The sequence below is a fragment of the Colias philodice genome, chromosome 12 (assembly GCF_061535455.1).
Source record: "Colias philodice isolate Cphi_HAF_F1 chromosome 12, ilColPhil1 Martin Lab GWU primary, whole genome shotgun sequence".
Taxonomy (NCBI): Eukaryota; Metazoa; Arthropoda; class Insecta; order Lepidoptera; family Pieridae; genus Colias; species Colias philodice.
In genome coordinates, this window is record NC_143097.1 from 6,374,558 (window position 1) to 6,397,067 (window position 22,510).

At 34.0% G+C, this 22,510-nt stretch overlaps 2 protein-coding genes, 1 long non-coding RNA gene and 1 other non-coding gene across 5 annotated transcripts in view; 2 read left to right on the forward strand and 2 right to left on the reverse strand.

The window, feature by feature from the left end:
• Positions 1-1,208: 1,208 nt before the first annotated feature.
• Positions 1,209-12,242, reverse strand: HDAC1 (histone deacetylase 1). Its single transcript, XM_089701651.1, has 11 exons — positions 12,013-12,242; positions 11,517-11,629; positions 11,281-11,398; positions 10,247-10,347; positions 9,603-9,846; positions 8,406-8,582; positions 6,210-6,312; positions 5,520-5,754; positions 5,179-5,268; positions 4,229-4,370; positions 1,209-3,166 (listed from the first exon to the last, which is right to left on the reverse strand). The coding sequence occupies exons 1-11, from the start codon at positions 12,059-12,061 to the stop codon at positions 3,090-3,092; spliced, it is 1,449 nt and encodes a 482-aa protein (XP_089557777.1). The 5' UTR covers positions 12,062-12,242; the 3' UTR covers positions 1,209-3,089.
• LOC149484105 (uncharacterized) overlaps positions 1,209-22,510 on the reverse strand; it is a 219,251-nt gene continuing 197,949 nt past the window's right edge. The window contains exon 2 of the long non-coding RNA XR_016316384.1: positions 1,209-2,030. This is a non-coding gene — a long non-coding RNA (uncharacterized LOC149484105). The remainder of the gene's footprint in view (positions 2,031-22,510) is intronic.
• Positions 17,766-22,009, forward strand: Rm62 (ATP-dependent RNA helicase Rm62). Of its 2 annotated transcripts, none has more exons than XR_016316382.1 (6): positions 17,766-17,803; positions 17,992-18,066; positions 18,747-19,778; positions 19,970-20,208; positions 20,326-20,840; positions 21,028-21,125. XR_016316382.1 is itself a non-coding variant. In XM_089701645.1 (6 exons), coding segments are annotated over exons 2-6 (1,614 nt in total). In that variant the 5' UTR covers positions 17,766-17,803; positions 17,992-18,064; the 3' UTR covers positions 21,612-22,009. The 2 variants fall into 2 exon arrangements, 1 of the variants encoding a protein (XP_089557771.1); XM_089701645.1 differs by lacking the exon at positions 20,326-20,840 and adding an exon at positions 21,450-22,009 and having other exon boundaries at positions 21,028-21,206.
• Positions 21,243-21,378, forward strand: LOC149484107 (small nucleolar RNA SNORA57). Its single transcript, XR_016316459.1, has one exon. It is a non-coding gene; the product is annotated as a small nucleolar RNA SNORA57 (small nucleolar RNA).

A 22,510-nucleotide genomic window follows, 5' to 3' on the forward strand; every position in this document is an offset into this window, starting at 1 on the left:
CTCTATATTTTTATATACAACGTTAAAAGTTTTTCTGTAGTGTATTTAGTATCAGCATTGCACCCGTGCGAAGCCGGGGCGGGTCGCTAGTTAACTTATAAAAAATAGTCGAATTGAGAACCCAGTTGGAAAATTTAATCTGTAAATATGTATTGAAATAAATGAGTTAGAGGAGGACCTTCTGTGACAAATAGATTTACATGGGATTTGTATTTATTCCTTTTAGACTAAAGTCGTCGTCCCCAGGCCAGGGGACGTTTTAAAACTGGAAAGAGAGCTATTTTCTATCTTATATTTTGAAAGCGAAAGCACTCAAAATAAGTATCTATGTCAAGATTTATTTGAATACATTCTGTAGAAATACAGAGATTTTTTATAAACATCGTCAATGTACAGTATTTAACCTGTTACCAACGCTTAATAATTGTTATCCTACTACACAATACAGATATTATCCAGTATATTTTGTTGTGCTTTTTTTATTAACTTATTGTTAATCCTTATTTGTGATTTTCTGTGTGGTGCGCAATAAATATTGTTTGTTTGCTTTATTTTTGTGGTTCCTTAAAAATGCTGGGTACTGCCACGCACTGCGTAGACAAGGTAAGGAAATTAGAAATGAAACAACATATGTATTAGTTTTAGACATTCTTATAATAACAAATAAAAAATATAATATTTACACACTTATCTAGTAATGTTCCACATGAACAATTAAAAAATTGTCAACACATAAAACAAGTCCTCGACACACTGAATAAAACTTACATTACAATTTTTTACTGTTTAATTATGTGTTATGTACACACCAAATTGAATTTTTGAACTTATTTCCTTACTTAATTCCAAATCTTCTTACACTTGCAGTTAAAAGAAGATATTTCTGAACTATTTGAAAAAAACAGAATTCCATTTATATGCTTTTGTGTAGACCACTTGAGTGAAATCAAAATGAATCGGCAGTATCATTATAGTATAAAATGGTAATATAAAAATATGTTGGTATATTTACAAATAGTAAACATTCCTATATAAGCATTGAGATAATATTACTACGTATGGAGGAGACACCACGAACAAAATCTGTGCGCCATTTTTTTGCTCTAAGTTTTAAAAATTATTATCTAGTTAGGTACTTAACGATGAAAGTTATTCCTTTGCACTTTTCCGTATTATTTGTGCAATATCGTAACACACACGAAGGCATATTTGATGCGTTTCACTTTAAAACCATTAAAAAAAACCGCTCAACATACGCCACATGGCGTATGTTGAGTGGAACATAAGTGATGTAGGCGGTGTCGTCTCCATATTAATATTATCTCAATGTATATAAGAGCGTATTTTATCATGTATTTCATAATTATACACCTTAATCTATAATATCTAAGGAATTTAAAATGCAATAAATTTATTGTAACTAAAATGAATATAACATTAATTTTCGGGATAGTCTTGTGATAAACAATATTGCAATTAGTTAGCTTCTGTTATAACCATCATGTGAAAAGTATAGTTTTACTGTTATTGAAACAATTGGAAAGATTTCAGTTTTACACCTTTATTAAAATAACCGCGAAACGTGAATATAGCACATAAAATAAACTAACAATTAACATTAATGTAAGTATTTGTATTTTTTAGATAATTACTAAATTCAATCACAAAGAACTGTGATCATACCTGATACGACAAAACAAACTATAAAATCATTTGCTTGCAGCTTGCAAGGATTAATTAAATATTAATAATAAAAAATTATCCTTTCACATTTTGATGCTATTTTAGTCACTCATCACTCAACTAACTGTACAAAACTGAGAAATTTATTTCAATTAAAAAACCATTGATTCGAGATCTTCTGTATGATTTGTGTTGATTATTTACATAATTTTAACTATTAAGTAGGCCAGAGTTTAATAAAAATGAAATTACTACAATTGATTTCTAAAATGTTATAAACACTACTTATTATGGTTTAATACTAATATTTGTAATTTCAAAATGTGTGCTAAGTTTGCCAACTTGACCTTACCTTGACCTTATTGATATTACAATAAAATTACAAATATAAGTATACATTATTGAAAAATATCCTAACATTACTTACAATTAAAGACATTACAAGGAAGAAATATGCAATTTTTGCATAGAAAGAACGGGAAAAGTTCAACACCATAATAAATTACAAAAGTTTCATTCACCCATTATGACATTTAGATGAACCACACAACACATACATACTAAAATCACTTATACTTCTTATTAGTATTATAATCACGCCAAATTTACTGATTGTTAAATATTTTAAACAAATATAAAATGTAGAATAAATGCGAAAATAATCATTATTCATCTTTCTATAAATAAATACTGATTTCTTATTTAACAATTAAGTATAAGTGATTTTTATTGAGGCAAAAACTGGGTTATACAGTCATAAACTCCACCATAATTATTAAAATTAAATTAGTATTTCATAAAAAAAAAATTACTTATTTTTATTATTTTTTTTTAGGTGTAACACGGGAAAAGATATTAAGTGTCCACTCTAGTTTTTAAAAAATGTGGAACATTTTACAAATAATCAATTGTAATATTTTAGGTTCAATTAGTAGGTTTGTTATATTATTTAAATTAATACATACTAACCTAAAAGAATTTGAGATCAAACATTGTGTGCATAAATCTTAGCCGTAGTTTACAGCCTCTAACTATGGAACTTATAAAACCCAGTTTTAGCAGTCTTTTACATTTTTATTATAGGGTAATCATGAGTTTCAATTGTATATAGACATAGCAATTTAAATCTAGTGTTTACAATACTACCTATGTTTAATTTAACAGGAATTTTTAATTAATTGACTTGATAATCCATGATCAAAGGTATAGAACCAAAAAACTGTATAACATATTGATTGATATTACAACTTACAAACAAAAAATGATGTGTCCATAAACTCTATCGAAACTCATGAAAACCAAACCTTAATTCAAACACTAGTTTCGAGTTGTGTATCACAAAACCGACTTGTATTTATTCACTTTTCACGAAACACTCAGTCACGCTATTCCCTTCAACGCACGCATCAGGCATTGGGCGGCAGATCTTTCTTTGGTTCCTCCAATGTGGCTACATTCTTAACGTCGTCTTTGTTGTCTTCAGCTGGAAAATTATATTTATTAAGACCTTTTGTATAATCCTTCTACTATTGTAAAGGCGAAAGTTTGTAAGTATGGATGTTTGTTACTCTTTCACGCAAATACTACTGAACCGATTACAATGAAATTTAGCACACATAGAGGTTAACTTGGATTAACACATAGGATAGGTTTTATCCCAGAAATCCCACGGGAACGGGAACTATGTGGGGTTTCCTTTGAAAACGCGGGCGAAGCCGCGGGCGGAAATCTAGTAAAGGGATATTGAGACGTTATGAGAAAGTAAATCTCATGTCCACCGGTCTGGTACAATATACTTTCGCATTTTTCACGTTATTTAAATAAAATACATGTGATTTATATCAAAAGAAGTTTACTAAAACACAGTGAAAGTATTTATCACTGAGGGTATGTATTTTCAGACCTACTAAATATAGTCTTAACATGTAAAATTTCATAAAATTAGAACAAGCCGTTTTTGAAGTATGGCAACAATTTTTATTACATCGGCATCAGAATAATTATATAAATAGAACAAAAAGTAGTTTAAAAATTAATAGTTAAAGAAAAATTAAAAAACACACTTAAACTCATGAAAGTATTGCATATCCTTGATAAGTATAAAAAGTTTTAATTAAACCTGTCTGTTTCAAGTGGGTCAAAATCCAGCCTAAAGAAGTCAGTTACATACACACATACAGCTAATAAAAAGGGGTCATCCATAAATTACGTCACACATTTTTCAAAATAACGTTTATATTTAGAAAAACAATAATTGTAGTTCAATTTGTTTCATATTTTCATTACTCGAAAGATTAAATACCCCTTGCATTAAAATTTCTCACTTGAATTATAACACTGATCTAGATGTTAAATATTCTTGTGAGAAAGAAACTAGCAAGAGTGCTAATAAAATCAAGATTTTTTTCACATATAAATTTCACATGTGACGTCACAAAGCTTTTGAGCCCCCCTGCCCCTTGTCACACTATGTCTCACCCTGATGATACCCTCCCCCCCTACTAACGTGTGACGTAATTTATGGATGGCCCCAAACGTGTTATACCTTTAACATCATCCTTAGCGACGTCCTTATCGAGCCTCGGCCGCTTGCGGTGCGGCGCGCGGTACGACCTGTTGTCTCGACGCCCGCCCTCGCCCTCGTCCTCAGAGTCCGACAACTCGCCTTCGCCTGTGATGCGCTTGTCCTGTGGAACATTTGTCTTATTAGTGTTGTTTGATATTTGTACAATATGAAATATGTTATGTGCCCTCTACACAATTGGCAGCGTTGGCCCAACAAATGCTTATCGATGTTTCGGTTTAAAGAACTTTATTTATCTCATAAACAAGAACAATACAATATGATCTTTTACAAATATGAGAAATAACAATTTTGCAGTTAGTATAACACAATCAGCTATCGAAATTAGTTAAGTATGTCTTTAATTTATTTTTAAAAATAGTAATTGATGAGGAATCTTTAATTGCTTTAGGCAAGCTATTGTACAATTGTGCTCCCTCAAATCTTAAGTTTATCTTACCGTATAAAGTTCTTATAAATGGTAATTCAAGGTTATCACTCTTTTGTGTGTGGTATTTGTGGGACTTTTTGTTTAGTGTTATTTGTGTTTTTATATTATTAGATAGAAAATTTTAATCAGTATGCATGTGTGATATTTATACAATTTATTTAAATCAAACAATTTGGTACGGTCGATGTTTGCCACCATTACAGTGATTATGATCAAATAGTCTAGTTAAATGGTTGAGTTGGAATCCCTCACATTGTTACTCATATCTAGTAGCTATTTACAACTTAAAGTGGCCTCAATCATCTCACTAAACACAAGTGTAATTTTATGAAATTTTCGAATAATAAGGAAATGCGAAAAAAAATTTGTTCCAAGAAATTGCGAGCGCGACACATTACATTATCAGTTGAAGTAAAAAAAAGATTGAAGTATAATACATTTTACAAAGATGTTTTATGTTAAGATTATTTTGATCAATTACCTTTTCACTTTGAGGCAATCTTTCATCCTTGTCAATTTTGTCTTCATCATCTGATTCATCATTAACAGTGTCTTCAGGAATGGCTTGTACCTATGAAAATTAATTAAATTATATTTCAAATACACATATACGAAAATAAATAATAAAATTCATCACTGGGAATTATGATTCTGAAATAATGTGAATTGATTATAAGTGAAGCCTAAAATATGATATTAAATGTTTAACTGAATATGTAACAATACAAAACAAGCGAAAGAATGCGGGTTCGAGTCCCGCCTCGTGATCGTGATTTTTCTATTCTTTATAAATTTATAATACAAAACAAATTTATGCTTTACCTGTACTCCTGGCGCATGCGGTAACATGCGAAGGTTTTCAAATAGTCGATTCTTGATTTTTTCCAAGTATTCTGGTGTATTTTGATTGGACATATTGCTAGGTGATATGTGTAGCTTGAAATCAGGCCCGAAATATTCAAAGTAGTCATTGTAGGGTAGTTCATTTGCGATTTCAACGCCCAATGCGACTGATGTTTCGTACGTCCAACAACGTGATACATTACGAATTGTGTATCTAGAAAGAACAAAAAGTTAGTATAAAAGTTATCTTCTTTCAAATTTGTTGTAAAAGATGTTTTAAATAAGGAATGATAATATAAAAAAGTGTTAGAGGCTATCAATAACTTTATCACAACTTGGGAAAGTGGCTCTTTTACACAAGAAACAAGGTTCTGTTACCAAAAAAATCTGAAGACAAAAGGTCTTAGAAGAATCCTACTACTATTATAAAGGCGAAAGTTTGTAAGTATGGATGTATGGATGTTTGTCACTCTTTCACGCAAATAGACCGGTTCAGTAGACCGATTACAATGAAATTTAGCACACATATAGAGGGTAACTTGGATTAACACATAGGATAGGTTTTATCCCGGAAATCCCGCGGGAACGGGAACTATGCGGGTTTTTCTTTGAAAACGCGGGCGAAGCCGCGGGCGGAAAGCTAGTGAAATGTAATAATTAAATACATACCCTCCCCCCCCAACCAGCAGGAACGGTAAACCAAATCTCTTCACAAGTTCCACACATCGTCCATGACCGCGCACTGTCAAGTTGAAACATCCCAGTCTGTCACCTGAAATAATGATACTTATTAGGAAAACAACAACTTATGACAAATTATTTGTGCTCTATATAATTTTTCACTTCACAAAGTTATTGAAGTGAAAACTTCTTTAGCGGCGTTGGGTATAAAATCTTAAACTCGCGTCAGGACACGTGGCCTGATCGAAAAAGCGTAAGACGGATGTTTTTTTTTTTTTAAGCCCTTATATTCTATGCGTAAGACGAAAACCATTCCAAAATATCAAACATGCTGGCACTCCTGGAGTGCAACCCGTCTTTTTTTTTTTATTATGACAATCCTTTTTCGATAAATAATATTTTATTTTTGTACTATTACAATCACAGATTACACATTCATTAAATCTTAATTAGTAGGATATTATAATTCCGAACAGAACAATATAATATAAACTTTTAAGCATTTGAATGCTATAAAACTAAAATAATATTATATTTCAACAACATAATATTATATCTTGACGACGACGACGCGCGACGTTGACGACGCGCGACGTTGACGACGCGCGACGTTGACGACGCGGTTGGCGCAGTGGTAAAGTGACTGCCTACTGAGCTGACGGTCCCGGGTTCGATCCCCGGTCAGGGCAAATATTTGTGTGATGAACTCACAGAACAGTAAAAACATATAGAAGTGCTGTAATGTCTAATTAGTATGAAAACCAGTGTCGCCAAACCCACACATTTAAACCGATAGTTATATAGTACACTACAAGTAAACTATGCCTTTGATTGGACAGCTTAATTTGAGTAAAAACTGACTTAGGTTATAAATTCAGCATTTCAATATGTACCCTAACGCACCATGTTACGGTTTATTTTAGTATAACATCCCTAGGTATATTAGCTGTTTTGTTTCTCATTGCACAGAAATTCCAAATTCGAAAACATTCAGCTACTCCACAACAGAGGGCGTTAGTTTTCGATAGATATAAATTTGAAACGCAACACATAGAGATAAGGTTGAAATTTGTGTCACTCAACATTAATGACATTAACTTGATATTTATCTGATGCTATGCTCTGAGGGATGTCAGCCTTGTTATCGATAATTCACAAATAAATATTTTTTGTGTATTTTTTTTTCTTTCTTTTATATGAGTATAGTATAATGCGTCACATTTTGGAGTATGTTTATTACTACTAAGTACGTCTTTTTATATTATTATTATTAAATAAAAAACGGAATAGAATAGTATTAATCTATATTTACAAAATACAAACAGAAAATATGCATTATTTTAAATCTTGGAACTGCAGTAGGTTTGCTGTATCGGTGGCCTTTGTTCGACTGCTTAGTGATGTTCGGCATCCAGTTAACTCGTCACGTTGCATTTATCCATTTCTCTTTTAAATTAGCCTCTTTGGGAAATCTATAAATAAATTGGACAAATGAAAGCTAAGGAAAAATAAATAAAATTTAACATTTATAATGTTTGTCTTTTCTAAAGTATCGATACTGTCGATATGCGGCATAAGCATCACTAAAGCGACATTCGTTTGTTTATTGCAATAATATTCCAGAAAGTCTTGTTTGCTGTTCAATCTATAATAGTACTAATTTCTTACGAATTAAGGTTTATTTTGACTAGATATTTGTATACAATTTTGACAATTTACGACAAGCGAAGTTATAACATAAAATATAATTAAAATAAATAAAAATAAGACTTACCGATGGTATGAAATGCCTCCATTGCTGATATTATTTCGTCTGCTATCATTTTTGCACTCTAATACCGAACAACACGTCCTAATTAATGAATAAATATGGAAAAAAGGTTTGACAGCTGACAACCGACTCGAATATTTTTCTGCGCATAACTGAGAGCAAGTTAGGTGATCTTACCTTACTAGTGACACGTGGGCCACGCCCACATCACACTTCTATCTACTTTACTGTTCTGTGGATGAACTCAATTATTTGTTCTTGGGTCTGGGTGTTATCTATATATGTATTTATAAAATATTATATTTATCGTCGCTTAGTACCCACAACACAAGCCTTGAGCTTACTGTGGGACTAGTTCGATTTGTGTAATAATGTCGTTGAATATTTATTATTTATTTATTATTATATCTCACCAGTAAGTGAATCAGCACCACACTGCAGCACAACTGCACTAGGCTGGAATGTCTCCATAACTTTAGAGATGATCGGCACAAATATAGACTCGTAGGACTCATCATCCATGCCATCACGTAATGGGATATTGACCGCATAGTATTTGCCTTTACCCGCTCCAATGTCACGAAGATCACCTAAATAAAAAAAGATTAATTTAAAAAAATGCATGTGAACATTATTATGTTCTATTGACCTAACGGACTTAAAACTGTATCACAATCACTTCATAGTATAAAACAAAGTAATTTTCTCTCGATGGGGATATAGGCCAGATTAAATCTTTAAAACTACGCAACGGATTTTGATGCGGTTTTTTTAATAGATAGACTGATTCTTGAGGAGGGTTTTAGTATATAATTTAATAGGCTTTAGAGAAAGAGGGCGAAACCGCGGGTGAAAAGTTAGTACATAGTGTATAAATTATGGTTTGTGTGATATATTATAGTTCAAACAAAATCAAATCGTTTTTATTTTAAACAAAATAGATTATATTTTGTTGAAATAGGTTTATAATATACTAGATTTCCGCCCGCGGCTTCGCCCGCGTTATCAAAGAAAAACTCGCATAGTTCCCGTTCCCCTGAGATTTCCGGGATAAAACCTATCCTATGTGTTAATCCAAGTTACCTTCTATATGTGTGCTAAATTTCATTGTAATCGGTTCAGCAGTATTTGCGTGAAAGAGTAACAAACACACACCACACACCTCACAAACTTTCGTATTTATAATATTACTAGCAGTCCGCCCCGGCTTCGTCCGTGGTACATATTTACGTTTTCTCTACGTAAGAACCATCCTCATACTTCAAGGAATATATTAAAAAAAGAATTAACGAAATCGGTTCAGCCGTTCTCAAGTTATGCGCTTACCAACACATTTTGGGATTCATTTTTATCTATACACAAATATTATAAAGAGGAAAGGTTTGATTTTTTGTTTGTTTGTTTGTTTGTATGAATTGAATAGGCTCCGAAACTACTTGGCAGATTTGAAAAATTCTTTCACTGTTGGAAAGCTACATCATTTCTGAGTGACATAGGCTAGGTTTTATCCCGGAAATCCCACGGGAACGGGAACTATGCGGGTTTTTTTTTGAAAACGCGGGCGAAGCCGCAGGCGGAAAGCTAGTATTATAGAAGATAGTAGGACTAACCTGTTCCAGGGAAATATTCTCCATACTTATGGAACGAGACTGTCATGACTCTGTCTGTTGTGTAGAAGGCTTCCTCGACCCCATCGCCGTGGTGCACATCAATATCAATGTACAGCACCCTCTGGTGGTACTTGAGTAACTCCAAAATGCCGAGTACAATATCATTTACGTAGCAAAAACCAGATGCTTCAGATTTTTTAGCGTGATGCAGCCCTCCACCCCAGTTGATGCAGATTTCTGATGCCTGTGTGATGAAATTTTTATTAACATTTCTTGGATATAGAACAAAAATTTTAAGATTTGAAGTACATAAATAGAATTATTGGGTGGTAAATGCTATATCATGACAAATGAGTTTCTAGACAAGTCTAATTGAATAAATAAATGTTTGAGTACTGAACTTAAGTAAAATTGTGCTACTATGCTATATCACAAATAAGCGGTTTAATTTATAATATACTAGCTTTCCGCCCTGGCTTCGCCCGTGGTATACCTACATGTTTAAACTATCCTATCTCTCAAGTTGGATCGAACTGCACATGGTGTGCGAATTTTATTATAATTGGTTAAGTGGTTTAGGAGTCCATTGAGGACAAACATTGTGACACGAGATTTATATATATTAAGATAAACTGTCAGCTTACCTGCTTATTTAACTTGACTGCAGCAGCAACAGAGCCACCAGCGGACAGCTGACAGAATTCATAGAGACCATCAAACACTGGACAGTCTTCACCGACATTAACTGTTAAAGAATAAAATAAGACTATGTTCCAATTTTCATATAAAAAAATAATATAACATAGCTTAATAATATTTTTTTTTTACATTTTGATGATACAATATTTTACCATAAAATTGCAAAATATACATATTAGACAGACAAACATAACCTCTTTAATTTTTGAATGGTGGTTAAAAATCATACAAAAGTTTTTCCTCTAATAGTAGAAGGTAGATGAAAGAAAGTATAATAAATCATAACAAATATAATTGTGTACATCATCAACAAAGCATATGCATGCCAACTAAGAATAGGACCGCACTTGCTGCCAACTTCACACGAAAACTGTCAAATTAGTACTGCCAGCAAAAAAATGTGCGAAAAAGAATTTTCATATAATTATTTTTTATTGTTCATGATTATATTTAATTATTGTATAATCGTTATATTCATTAAAAAATACTATTTATTGAATTTCACTGATGGATTATGGATAAATTAATTATACAGGTATGGAAACAGTATTAATAAAAAGTTAACATTTTCATAGTTAATGCGGATATAGCAGTGACAGCGACAGCAATGAAGATTCAGAATACGACGACGATGACGCTGTGTTAAGTGGTGTAGAGGAAATATTATCCGATTGATAAAAACTGAAATAATATAATATATTTTTTTTACATACGTGCTTTTATTTTCAAATCCTACTCATTCATAATAAATTTGGCGTGAAATGTATTGGAAATACCAACAAAGCATACATTAAATATTTAAACTGAATATAATTTCTTTATTGATTTTTTTGCACACCATACGCTTTGGTAATGAAGTTAGCGCGTATTACTGAACAATATGGCGTCTTGACAGTCCTATTCTTATTTAGCATGCATAGTATGTACATAAGTAATAAAATTGTTTGTATTGATTATTCAAATGGTAAATTATTCTTACATCTTTGCATCTGCTTATTGTATTCTGACATGTTGTCTGGTCTGATGGAGCGAAGGAAGCGTATGTAGTCATCTGAGTGGAACTTTGTCATTTCATCCGCAGTTGCTTTGTGAGGTCGCTATATTAACAAAAATATATCATAATAAATTCCTGTACCAAAATACTTTACACATTTATACCAATGTATAAGTTATGTGATACCATAAAATGTCTGAATATTTATTATAAAAACTTACATATATCTCCATTTTTCTATATAAACCATAATTCAACAGTAAATTATGTGTCATGCGTATGCGATGTGGTTTCATGGGATGTCCTTGCCCATAATAATAGTTGCCAATATCACCTAAAATTAATAAAACCAATCATTTTAATAACACAATATTTTCATATAAACTTAAATTTAACTTTATATTATAGTGTTACTCGGGTCATTTTACGGCTTGACATATTTCCGTCTGTACTATTAACAGCGAGAACGAACAAAATCATGCGCGCCAATGACAATTCAGAAAAGAGTACAGACGCTTAGTAATGACTTAGCATACAATGCGATAAAAATTTTAAGACGAATATGATAACATATAAAACATTTATAAGATATTCATGTTAATAATACATATGAACTTAATGCTTTTAAAAGCATTTACATTGAAAATCGAAACATTGAGAAAGAAATGCAATAAGCTGATTACCCAGTTGGCGGGCAACAAACTTTACAATACTTACTATCATAATAATAGCACACTCTCTTTTTGCTATGAGGTTGCATAGCCATTTTACGTCCCGAATTAAAAAATCTGGAAGAGTTTTAACGATTTACTTTATGAATTAACACTATAATCACACAAAAGATAAATACGGTCCGAGACAGCGTTTACTTTCGTATTACCGATTCTGAATTATTAGATGAACGATTTATCATTTACGAGCATATCGTTCGTGTTCTACTCATTCATAACGGGGAAAGAGACGAAGGGGAATGAACTGTTGTGCGTTTGCCGTTTACCAACCATGTCAATGCATAATTGCCATGCTAAAAAATAGATTTTTAAAGATTTGTTCTGTCAATCTGTCAATAGATGAATTATTATTTTTATTATTTATCATTTACCTCGTAAAAACCTTCCTAAAATTTGATATTTAGTTTTCAAATACTTAATAAATGTGATTTTTTTAGAAGTGAAAACTTCTTTAGCGGCGTTGGGTAGGTCAGGACACGTGGCCTGATCGAAGAAGCGTAAGACGGACTTTTTTTTAGCCCTTATATTGGGTTGGCTTTAGTTAACTGCCGCACGAATTTGTTGGAAATATTTATATTTTTAGTTAGCTAGGTAATGTAAGATTGTAATTCCAAAATATTATCGTTAGGAAACTTGTAGTTTTTTAGTTATAAATTTTTAAAGTTAATAATTTTTTGTGCGAAAAAAGTGTATTTATCCGTTTTGTTGTGCAAAAAAAGCGGACCAAGACGTTCCATTTCACTGTACTGTGACTTTACGCTGCGGCCGGCGAGTGCCAAAAGTAGTGTTGCCGCTCGATAGTCCACTATCGATAGTCTATCGATTAACTATCGATAGTTGGGGAAAAGCAATAGTATCGATAGCACTATCGCTACTATCGATAGTGTCGATACTATCGATAGTATCGATAGTCCTATAAGCGTAAATACTATCGACACATAGCAATACCATCGATAGTATCGATACTATCGAAGCTCAATATCGAACGAACTATCGATACTATCGATAGTGTCGATACTACCGAAGCTCAATATCGAACGAACTATCGATACTATCGATAGTGTCGATACTATCGATAATATCGTCCCATCGATAGTGACCTTTTTCTCGATAGTATTGCTTTATCAATAATATTATAGTGGATGACAGAGAACTAGATGTTAGAACTAGATGTCTCTTTATTACAACGATTAAACCAAATACTAGTCTTAACTTTTAAACTGAGTCATAATATGGGTCGGTGGCACTGACTGACCCATTATACCAAGAAATCGTGAACAATACTATTGCACAATTTACTACTATCGATAGCTCAAAACTATCGATAGTATCAGTACTATCGATAGTATCGATTGTAGTTGCAATATTCAGTAGCAATAGTATCGATACTATCGACAGTATCGATAGTATAGCAACTATTGGCAATCAATACTATCGATTTTATCGATACTATTGCAGTTCATCAATAGTATTCCATGATTAATCGATACTATCGATAATGCTATCGATATTCTGACTTATTTTCAAGGTCAACTATCGATAGTCAAACTATCGATAGTTCGGCAACACTAGCCAAAAGCGACTTTAGGGCGATTCCTACTCGAACAAAAAAAAATCTACATAGGTAGGTTAAAAAACTATTAAACTTTTATTTTTAATATCCAAATAGGTAGCGAGGAGCGAAGCGACGAGCGTGTTAGGTTAACTCTTGAACTCTTGCCAGAAGCGACTCCCACTCAAACAAAAAAGACGTGTGGCACTCGGGGACTGCCGCGGCAAAGCTATTGCATAGCATGCCTTCAAGCCACACCTCCGTGCCCGTCGGAGTGGGGAGTGTGAGGTTTTTCGTTACGCAATTTCTGGATTCGGTCCCCGCGCTCAAGGCCCGCGATAGAAGCTATGCAATAGCTTGAAAAAAAAATTACGTAGGTTAAAAAACTATTAAACTTTTACTTTTAGTATTCAAATAGGTAGCGAGGAGCGAAGCGACGAGCGTATTAGGTTAACATTTGAACTGCTGCACGAGCCGAGCGAGCGAAGCGAGCGTGCCGCGGCAGCGGCCGGCGAGTGCCAGAAGCGACTTTAGGGCGATTTCCACTCAAATAAAAAAAACTACGTAGGTTTTCACAACTTGTTTGTATTTTATTTATGTATCGTAAAATTTTTGTTACACCAATTCCATACATTTTGAGGTTAGAATAGGAAAATTGATTTTTCTCCAAAACTATTGGTTTCCTAACTTTCCCCTTTTGGTGGGAGGGTCCCCCCCTCCTCCCCCCCATACCCCCCCACAAAAAACCTATAATACGTGCGGCAGTTCTCTAAAGAAACCCCCTTATATTCCATACGTAAGACGGATACCATTCCAAAATATCAAACATGCTGAACGTTAATAATCAAGTTTTCACTTCTGCCGGCACTCCCCAGTGCAACCCGTCTTTTTTTGAAGTGAAAACTTCTTTAGCGGCGTTGGGTATAAAATCTTAAACTCGCGTCAGGACACGTGACCTGGATCGAAAAAGCGTAAGACGGATGTATATCAAACATGCTCAACGTTTAATCAAGTTTTCACTTCTGCCGGCAGCCCCGGAGTGCAACCCGTCTTTTTTTTGTAATAAAAACGATTCTATCACGAATCGGGATTCAAACCCACGTCTTCCTCCTGACTGGTGCTACGCCAATGCTACGCCCAGGGAATATGAAACATTATTTTAATGATTAAAATATTGTAGCAGGGTCCATTGAAAAGATAAATACGTCATGTATGAGCTTAGTATTTTTCTCAAGAACTACTGGACCGATTTGAAAAATTCTATCGGTATTGGATAGTCCATTTATCGAGGAAGGCTATAGGCTATATATATAGTTATAAGGTTATATACCTATCATCACGCTAAGACCAACAGAAGCGGAGCCACGGGGGTGAAACCACGGAGTGCAGCTAATAGTCAATAGATTATAATATGTACCTAATATGCACAATGGAGAATGTTACTAGGTATGCCAAATCCCTTGAAATTGTGTCTCAGTAAAGCCTGTATGTATAGAAATACACTAGTTTTTGTCGTAGTCAAAAATACCAAGTAGTTTTGATTTTATACGCATTCAAAGTTTCGAAAAATATCGAGTCCCGCTAATAGTCACGTGACCGCTTGTGACGTCACGTCACAACGCACCGCGCGGGCCGCGCGGCCGCACCTCCGCTCTTTGTATCAAGTCGGCAGCGCTGTAGCTTGCGCAGTATTTTGATGGGTTTTCGTCCGCGAATTACGTTAATAGTCCAATAATAGTAATTATTATTCGTAAAATAACAATCATGGTTGATTTATTTACACCTTTAGGTTTCAGGTTTACTTGCACTCCCTTACGTATTTATTATATTTATAAACACTGATCATCATTATTTCCAAAACTAAATGGATCTTCTATTGCTATATCGTCTTCACAGCTAGCAACAAATGTCTCTTCTGGTTTTTTTCTACTGCCAAAGTTTCATCTCTATTTAATAGTTTCTCAAAATATTCTATACGATAACGTTTTTTCACTGCTGATCTCTGAGGTTTATCTTCCTTTTCCTGTTGACATTTGAATTTGTGTGGAACTATACCCTGTTTTTGTTTAATTCTTCCCCCGACCAACTTATATTTAGTAGAGTTCTACATATTATCATTCTCAACTTAAAACAAGAAAAAATCTTATGAGCTATCTACCTACACCTAGCCCATACAAGCAGAGCAGAAGCACAGTCTAGTATAGATTAAAACTTGCATAGAAAACAAAGGATAACGCAAAACAGCTGCAATGTTCTCAAAATATTATAATATGTAGTACTACATATATACTTTAAGAACACGGAAAATTCTGACACCAAAGGTGCACCTCTGACCATTTTTTGTTTACGTCCTTTGGAACTATAAAAAACAACTTATCCGGCGAATTGGTATGTGTTTTTTATACATTTAGGAACACATGATTTTCTGGTATTTGGATTGGACATTTTTAAAAGTATTTAATTATAATTTCGACGGCACGGGCCGCGCGATCGCTAGCGGACTGAGTGAGCCAGATTGAGCGTGTTGTGGTGTGACGTCACACCGTCACCGGGCGTTTACAACTTGTTTTACTTCTATCGGAAACTAATTGACGTATCGAAATAATTTTTTCACTAGTATTTTTAATTTTTGACAGAGAATATGGAGAGCTAATAATCAAAATTAGTTAACATTCTCCATTATATGCTTCTACTAACTGTTTGTTGAGAGCTAGCGCGCACGAGCAACTTTGTCTCCGCAACTATTTTGTCTCTCCCATCAATTTGTATGGGGAGTTGCGTCGCTACGTGCGCGCACTTTCATACTAGCCCATAGGTGGGAGAGACAAAATAGTTGCGGAGACAAAATAGTTGCGGAGACAAAGTTGCTCGTGCGCGCTAGCTCTGAATGAACGAAACAAAAATTTTTCGTTCATCGGTTGGCACTTGGCATGAAATTTTTATGCTGCCATTTTAACATCCTTTGGTCCTATTCAAGAAGCTTATATCTAATACACTTGAGATTGCGCTATGAACGTTGGCTTGTCACGGGAAGGCACGACCTTGAATGACGCCTGGTTGTTCTTTTGTCCCTTTCACACCTAACTTGGCAAGTTGGTGTGAAAGGGACAAAAGAACAACCAGGCGTCATTCAAGGTCACACCTTCCCGTGACAAGCCAACGTTCATAGCGCAATCTCCAGTGTATTAGATATAAGCTTCTTGGTCCTATTATTTATTTATAGTGATACAAGTAGTGATATTAAATGAAAGTATAAACTACACACAGCTACAGATCACAGTCGTATTATTAGGAAATTTTAATTTATTTATGGCAACTCCGCAGTAGAGTGAAGTTTGTAGCGATTGATTGATTCATGAAAGTAGGGATGGCGATTCTTTACGAAAAAGATCGATTTTTAAATCGATTCGAATCGTAGTCTAATGAATCGATTCACGAAAAAATCGAGGCCTACAAAATCGATTCTTAAAAAATCGATCTTTTTTTCAAGTTTGCATTTACAATGTAAATTTGTATCAATTTTACTAAAAACAAGATTAATATTGCAATTAACGATATCTTATCAATAAAATCAGGGAATTCAAAAATAACAATTATTTTTATTACCGTATCAAACTATAAGGATATCAAACAATAACAGAACAAACTGAAAATAATAGCGTCAAAGTGAAAAATAAGAAGCGCTTTACTTATTTACTTACCTTACCTACTCTCAATTAGTTATTATTTCGCAACAAACACTACATGAAAATCTGATGAAAATCAATTATCAATCATAAAAATACTTATATTATGCTAATAACAGTATTCAATAAACGAAAACAACAATTAATGAATAATGCAAATTGCAATATCAATCGTCACAGATTATAGATACATAAAGTCAAAGACTACTAACGTAACTTTTTTATTAAAGAGAGGCGAGTAAAGGATACTAAACATACAGCCATCTCGCGAGTTTATGAGTAGTTAACTCTTTAACCGGCAGCACCCTTATAATTCAGGCACATTCAACTAAATGCAAATAATTGTATGGTTTATACCAAAACAGAAAAAATCGAATGTCGATTTTCAAGGGTGATATATCGATTCAGTGAATCGACACAGTACTTCATATCGATTTAAAAAATCGATATTTTCTGCTCGAAAAATCGATTCTTCGATTAATCGATCTCAGATCGCCATCCCTACATGAAAGATCTCTTTTGCAGAAGCAGTGGTCAAGGTAAGACGTGTCATATTTTAAATTTAGCTGATAGCTGACTATTGATTTTTACTTTTATAGTAGGTAATCCGATAATATTTTATTGTTCTTATATTATTTTGTGATAATATTTTTATTAATTTTACGCTCTACTCAGAAGCTTTCACTTGATATTGGTGTTAGCTAAACATAATAATTTATTGTTTCAGAAAGACCCTGCTAAATAAAGAGATAGAACATCTTAATATATCCTGAACATCATTTAATAAAAAATACCACATAATGTAAGTAATTATTTTATATGAATGCTATAACTTTTATGTGCCATAATTTTTTTGTTTTATGCTTAATTTATGAATATTTTAATTCAACAAATTTATGGTTAGGTTTATGGTACTGTTAATTCTTAACAATATGGTAGGCAATAGTGGTTGTATTTTATCTGATCTAAAAGCTATTGAGATGGTGTAATTTCCATAATAAAGTCAAAAAGTAAAAAACTTATTACGACCACCATTTTGACTTGACGCGTCACGCCTCAGCCTTCACAGTTCACGCATGCGCCATGGTAATATTAATGGTACGTCGACGCCATTTTATCCAAGACTATTGATTTTCATACGGGACACGCCTTTTGTATATAATGTTCTTGATTTATTATGTTAAAATAAGATCTTGTTTTAATGTATATTAACTACTACACGCACAATGCATATCTACGATAACTTAACCTTGACACGATAATTTCTTTGCATTTGCTCAATTTCTCCACGTTTTCATAGCGAATTATTATGATCGTATTCTATCTTTATTGTTGACAGTTGTTTAATATTATAGGTATTAAACCTTATCAATATTTTTTTAAGTACCTATCGCTTCTATGGTGAAGAATAAACCTATATACGTTTTTTTTTCTATTAATATTGATTTTTTTCTTTTTAACGGTAATATGTTTCTGTTATAGGTCTGGAAATTGGAACAATAATCGTGGTGGTAGCGGTGGTTCCAAGTTTGGAGGCGGCGGCGGCGGAGGAAGATTTGGTGGATCTAAATTTGGCGGAGGCGGTGGCGGCGGTAAATTTGGCGGTAATAATGGATATGGTAACAAGAAAGAATTCTCAGGAGGGCAGAACATGCGTCGCCCCAACTGGGATTCCATGTCCCTACAGCCATTCAACAAAGATTTCTACAACCCACCGCCAGCCATACTAAACAGATCACCATATGAGGTAGAAGCTTATAGAAACAAACATGAAATAACCATCAGTGGTGTAGATGTACCTCACCCAATTGAAAAGTTTGATGAAGCAAACTTCCCAGACTATGTCATGCAAAGTATCATTAATATGGGCTACAAGGACCCAACACCAATCCAAGCACAGGGATGGCCTATTGCTATGTCTGGAAAGAACTTAGTGGGCATTGCCCAAACGGGTTCTGGCAAAACATTGGCATATATTTTACCTGCTATTGTTCATATCAACAATCAACAACCTATAAGGCGAGGCGATGGTCCTATTGCCCTGGTATTGGCACCTACAAGAGAGCTCGCCCAGCAAATTCAACAAGTTGCTACTGATTTTGGAAATGCGGCCTATGTCCGTAACACATGCATTTTTGGAGGGGCTCCTAAAAGGGAACAAGCGCGTGACTTGGAAAGGGGTGTAGAAATTGTCATCGCAACACCTGGAAGACTTATTGATTTTCTAGAGAAGGGTACTACCAACTTGCAACGTTGTACATATCTTGTACTTGATGAAGCTGACCGCATGTTAGACATGGGTTTTGAACCTCAAATCAGAAAAATTATTGAACAAATCCGCCCAGACAGACAAACATTGATGTGGTCTGCAACATGGCCCAAAGAAGTGAAAAAGCTGGCAGAAGATTATCTCGGTGATTACATGCAGATCAATATTGGATCAATGCAGTTGTCAGCAAACCATAACATTTTACAGATTATAGATATTTGCCAAGAGCATGAAAAAGAAAATAAGTATGTACCTTTTATTAATTTTATTTATTTTCATTTATCATGCTCAGTGTGATGAATTAAGATGTATGAATTAATGATTATATTAATAATATTCTATCCTCTAAGAAGATCTGATTTCAACTTGAATTAATAAAAATCTCCATGTCTGCTATTTTTAGTACTGTTAATTATTTATATATAATTTTTTCTAGATTGAATACATTATTGCAAGAAATTGGAGAAAGTCAAGATCCTGGTTCAAAGACAATTATATTTGTTGAGACCAAGAGGAAAGTAGAAAATATCACAAGAAATATTAGACGATATGGATGGCCGGCAGTATGTATGCACGGTGATAAGACACAACAGGAGAGAGATGATGTATTAAATCAATTCAAACAAGGCAGAGCTACTATTCTTGTAGCAACTGATGTTGCTGCTCGAGGACTTGGTAAGCTACATAGACTAACATGACAACTTCACAAAAAACAAAACATTTTACTTTCACAAATTATTATATTCATCTGTGTCTATATAAATATAAAATTAATTTGTTTTATATTTTCAGAGGCACTGGCGGAAAGTTATTGTGTTCTATTTGATTACTGCCCCAAATTTTTGGGCATGTTACTGCACTGGATATGTACCTAAGACATTTTTCTGATGCAGTTGGTAAATAAAAGTATGCAGAATGCAATAACTCGTCAATTTAAAGGTGCCTCAAAGTGCCTTTCACTTTGATTGGACCCGAGGCCGGAAAGCTGGATAGTATGTCCGTAGTTCGGATACACTTGAAAGTTCAGGAAAACCTGGTGATGCACTCAGACTTACAAACATTTGCAAATATAAAGATTATAGAAGTGCATTGTTGAAAAACTTGACCATGGATTGAAAATTTTGATTATCAGGAAGGGTCAAGGGTTTTCTGTTTCGGCCAAAATGGAGTTTTTCAAGGGGCAATAGATATTTAGAGAGATTACTGACTAACCGAAATAAGTTTGCGCCCTGAAGAAGACTCCTGGGTTCCGAGTGAGAGGCAATAGATACATGTTTTTTCTACATTTGTTTGTGTAACTCATACATGTAAGTAATGCAGTTGAGTTGCAATGATTAGGATTGTTAGTGGTATATGATTGTTCATTTTTAAGTTTGTAACAGATTTTGCATATTATCTATAATGTAAAATAAGACGAATAAATCTGTTCTAAGCTTTTTTGAACTTTTTATGACTACGCACTGGAATTTGAATTAATTCATTGTATACTTACAGATGTGGATGGAATTAAATATGTAATAAACTTTGATTATCCTAACTCATCTGAGGATTACATTCACCGAATTGGTAGAACGGGACGATCAAAATCAAAAGGAACATCATATGCATTTTTCACACCTTCAAACTCGCGTCAAGCAAAGGACCTGGTCTCAGTCTTACAGGAAGCTAACCAGGTGGGTGTTAAATGTACTTCAGTTAGTTTTCGGTTTCCTCATACCTTTGGCATGGGTACGTTTTTTGATAGCGTGACATGAATGCAAGTATGAGGTACATTAATACAGCTACATGCCTTCGGTGTCCACATTATACATTATCTGGATCCCATCCTCAGATGCTGTCACATTATTAAGAAAATAAACAATAATTATTATTTTTTTTATCCAGGGAAATGCTAATAATATTTTTTTTTTTTTTAGATAATCAGTCCTCAATTACAATCAATGGCTGACAGATGTGGAGGTGGCGGAGGATGGAACAGGAATAGGTTTGGTGGAGGAAGGGGAGGTGGAACTTTCAAACGAGGAGGAAACTTTGGAAGAAGTAATGGGACATCCCACAAGAGATTTAATGACTACTAATGTAGATTTAACATAATTTAAATAGTAGCAAATCCTCATGGAATATTAATTAAGTGTATGTATCTGTATTTAAAGTGTGAAACTGATGTCAAGTGTTTGTAGTAATCTTTATTGACATATTTTCTCAATGTGAGATTGATTATTCCAATATGTACAAGTATACATAGCTTGTGGAAGCATCTAGTTAATTTACTTTGTTGCTCTGTGATAATTTGATGAGGATTAGCTTAATTCTAAGTTATTTTGTATTTGACTATCTTTGTCTTGTCCCATATTTATTATAATTTGTTCTGTTATCCCTTTTAAAAATACCTTTTTGTATTTCAAAACTAGATAAATGGCCCAAATCTTCATTCCAATGTGAAAACTTACATTAAAATAAAGTTATTAATAAGGAACATTTGTTTTATTTTTCGTTTATATCTGGAATCTTTGTTCTTTTGCACTAGATGTACTATGCAGCTTTGCTACGAAGCAATAACTATGAAACTGACTGCTTTCACTGACTGAAGATGCTCTGCCGAAAAGTAGGAAGATTCGCATGTAACTTAATATTGTCGCCGTCAATTGAATGACTAGGCCGAACGTTGAATTAACAAGCATCACTCGATGTCTAAGAGCGTATACGCACTATGCGGGTAGCCGCATTGCGGGTAGCCGTCCGGCTGACCGCAAGCAGCAATTATGTACGTAATATCATGTAATATTCATTTCTATGCGCACTGCGGTCTGCGGTAGCCGCATCGCAGTGCGCATAGAAATGAATATTACGTACATAATTGTGCTTGCGGTCAGCCGGACGGCTACCCGCAATGCGGCTACCCGCATAGTGCGTATACGCTCTAAGGGTGTCTAAGGGCGTATGCAGAAAGAAAACTGGAAACTTACAAGCGCCTGAC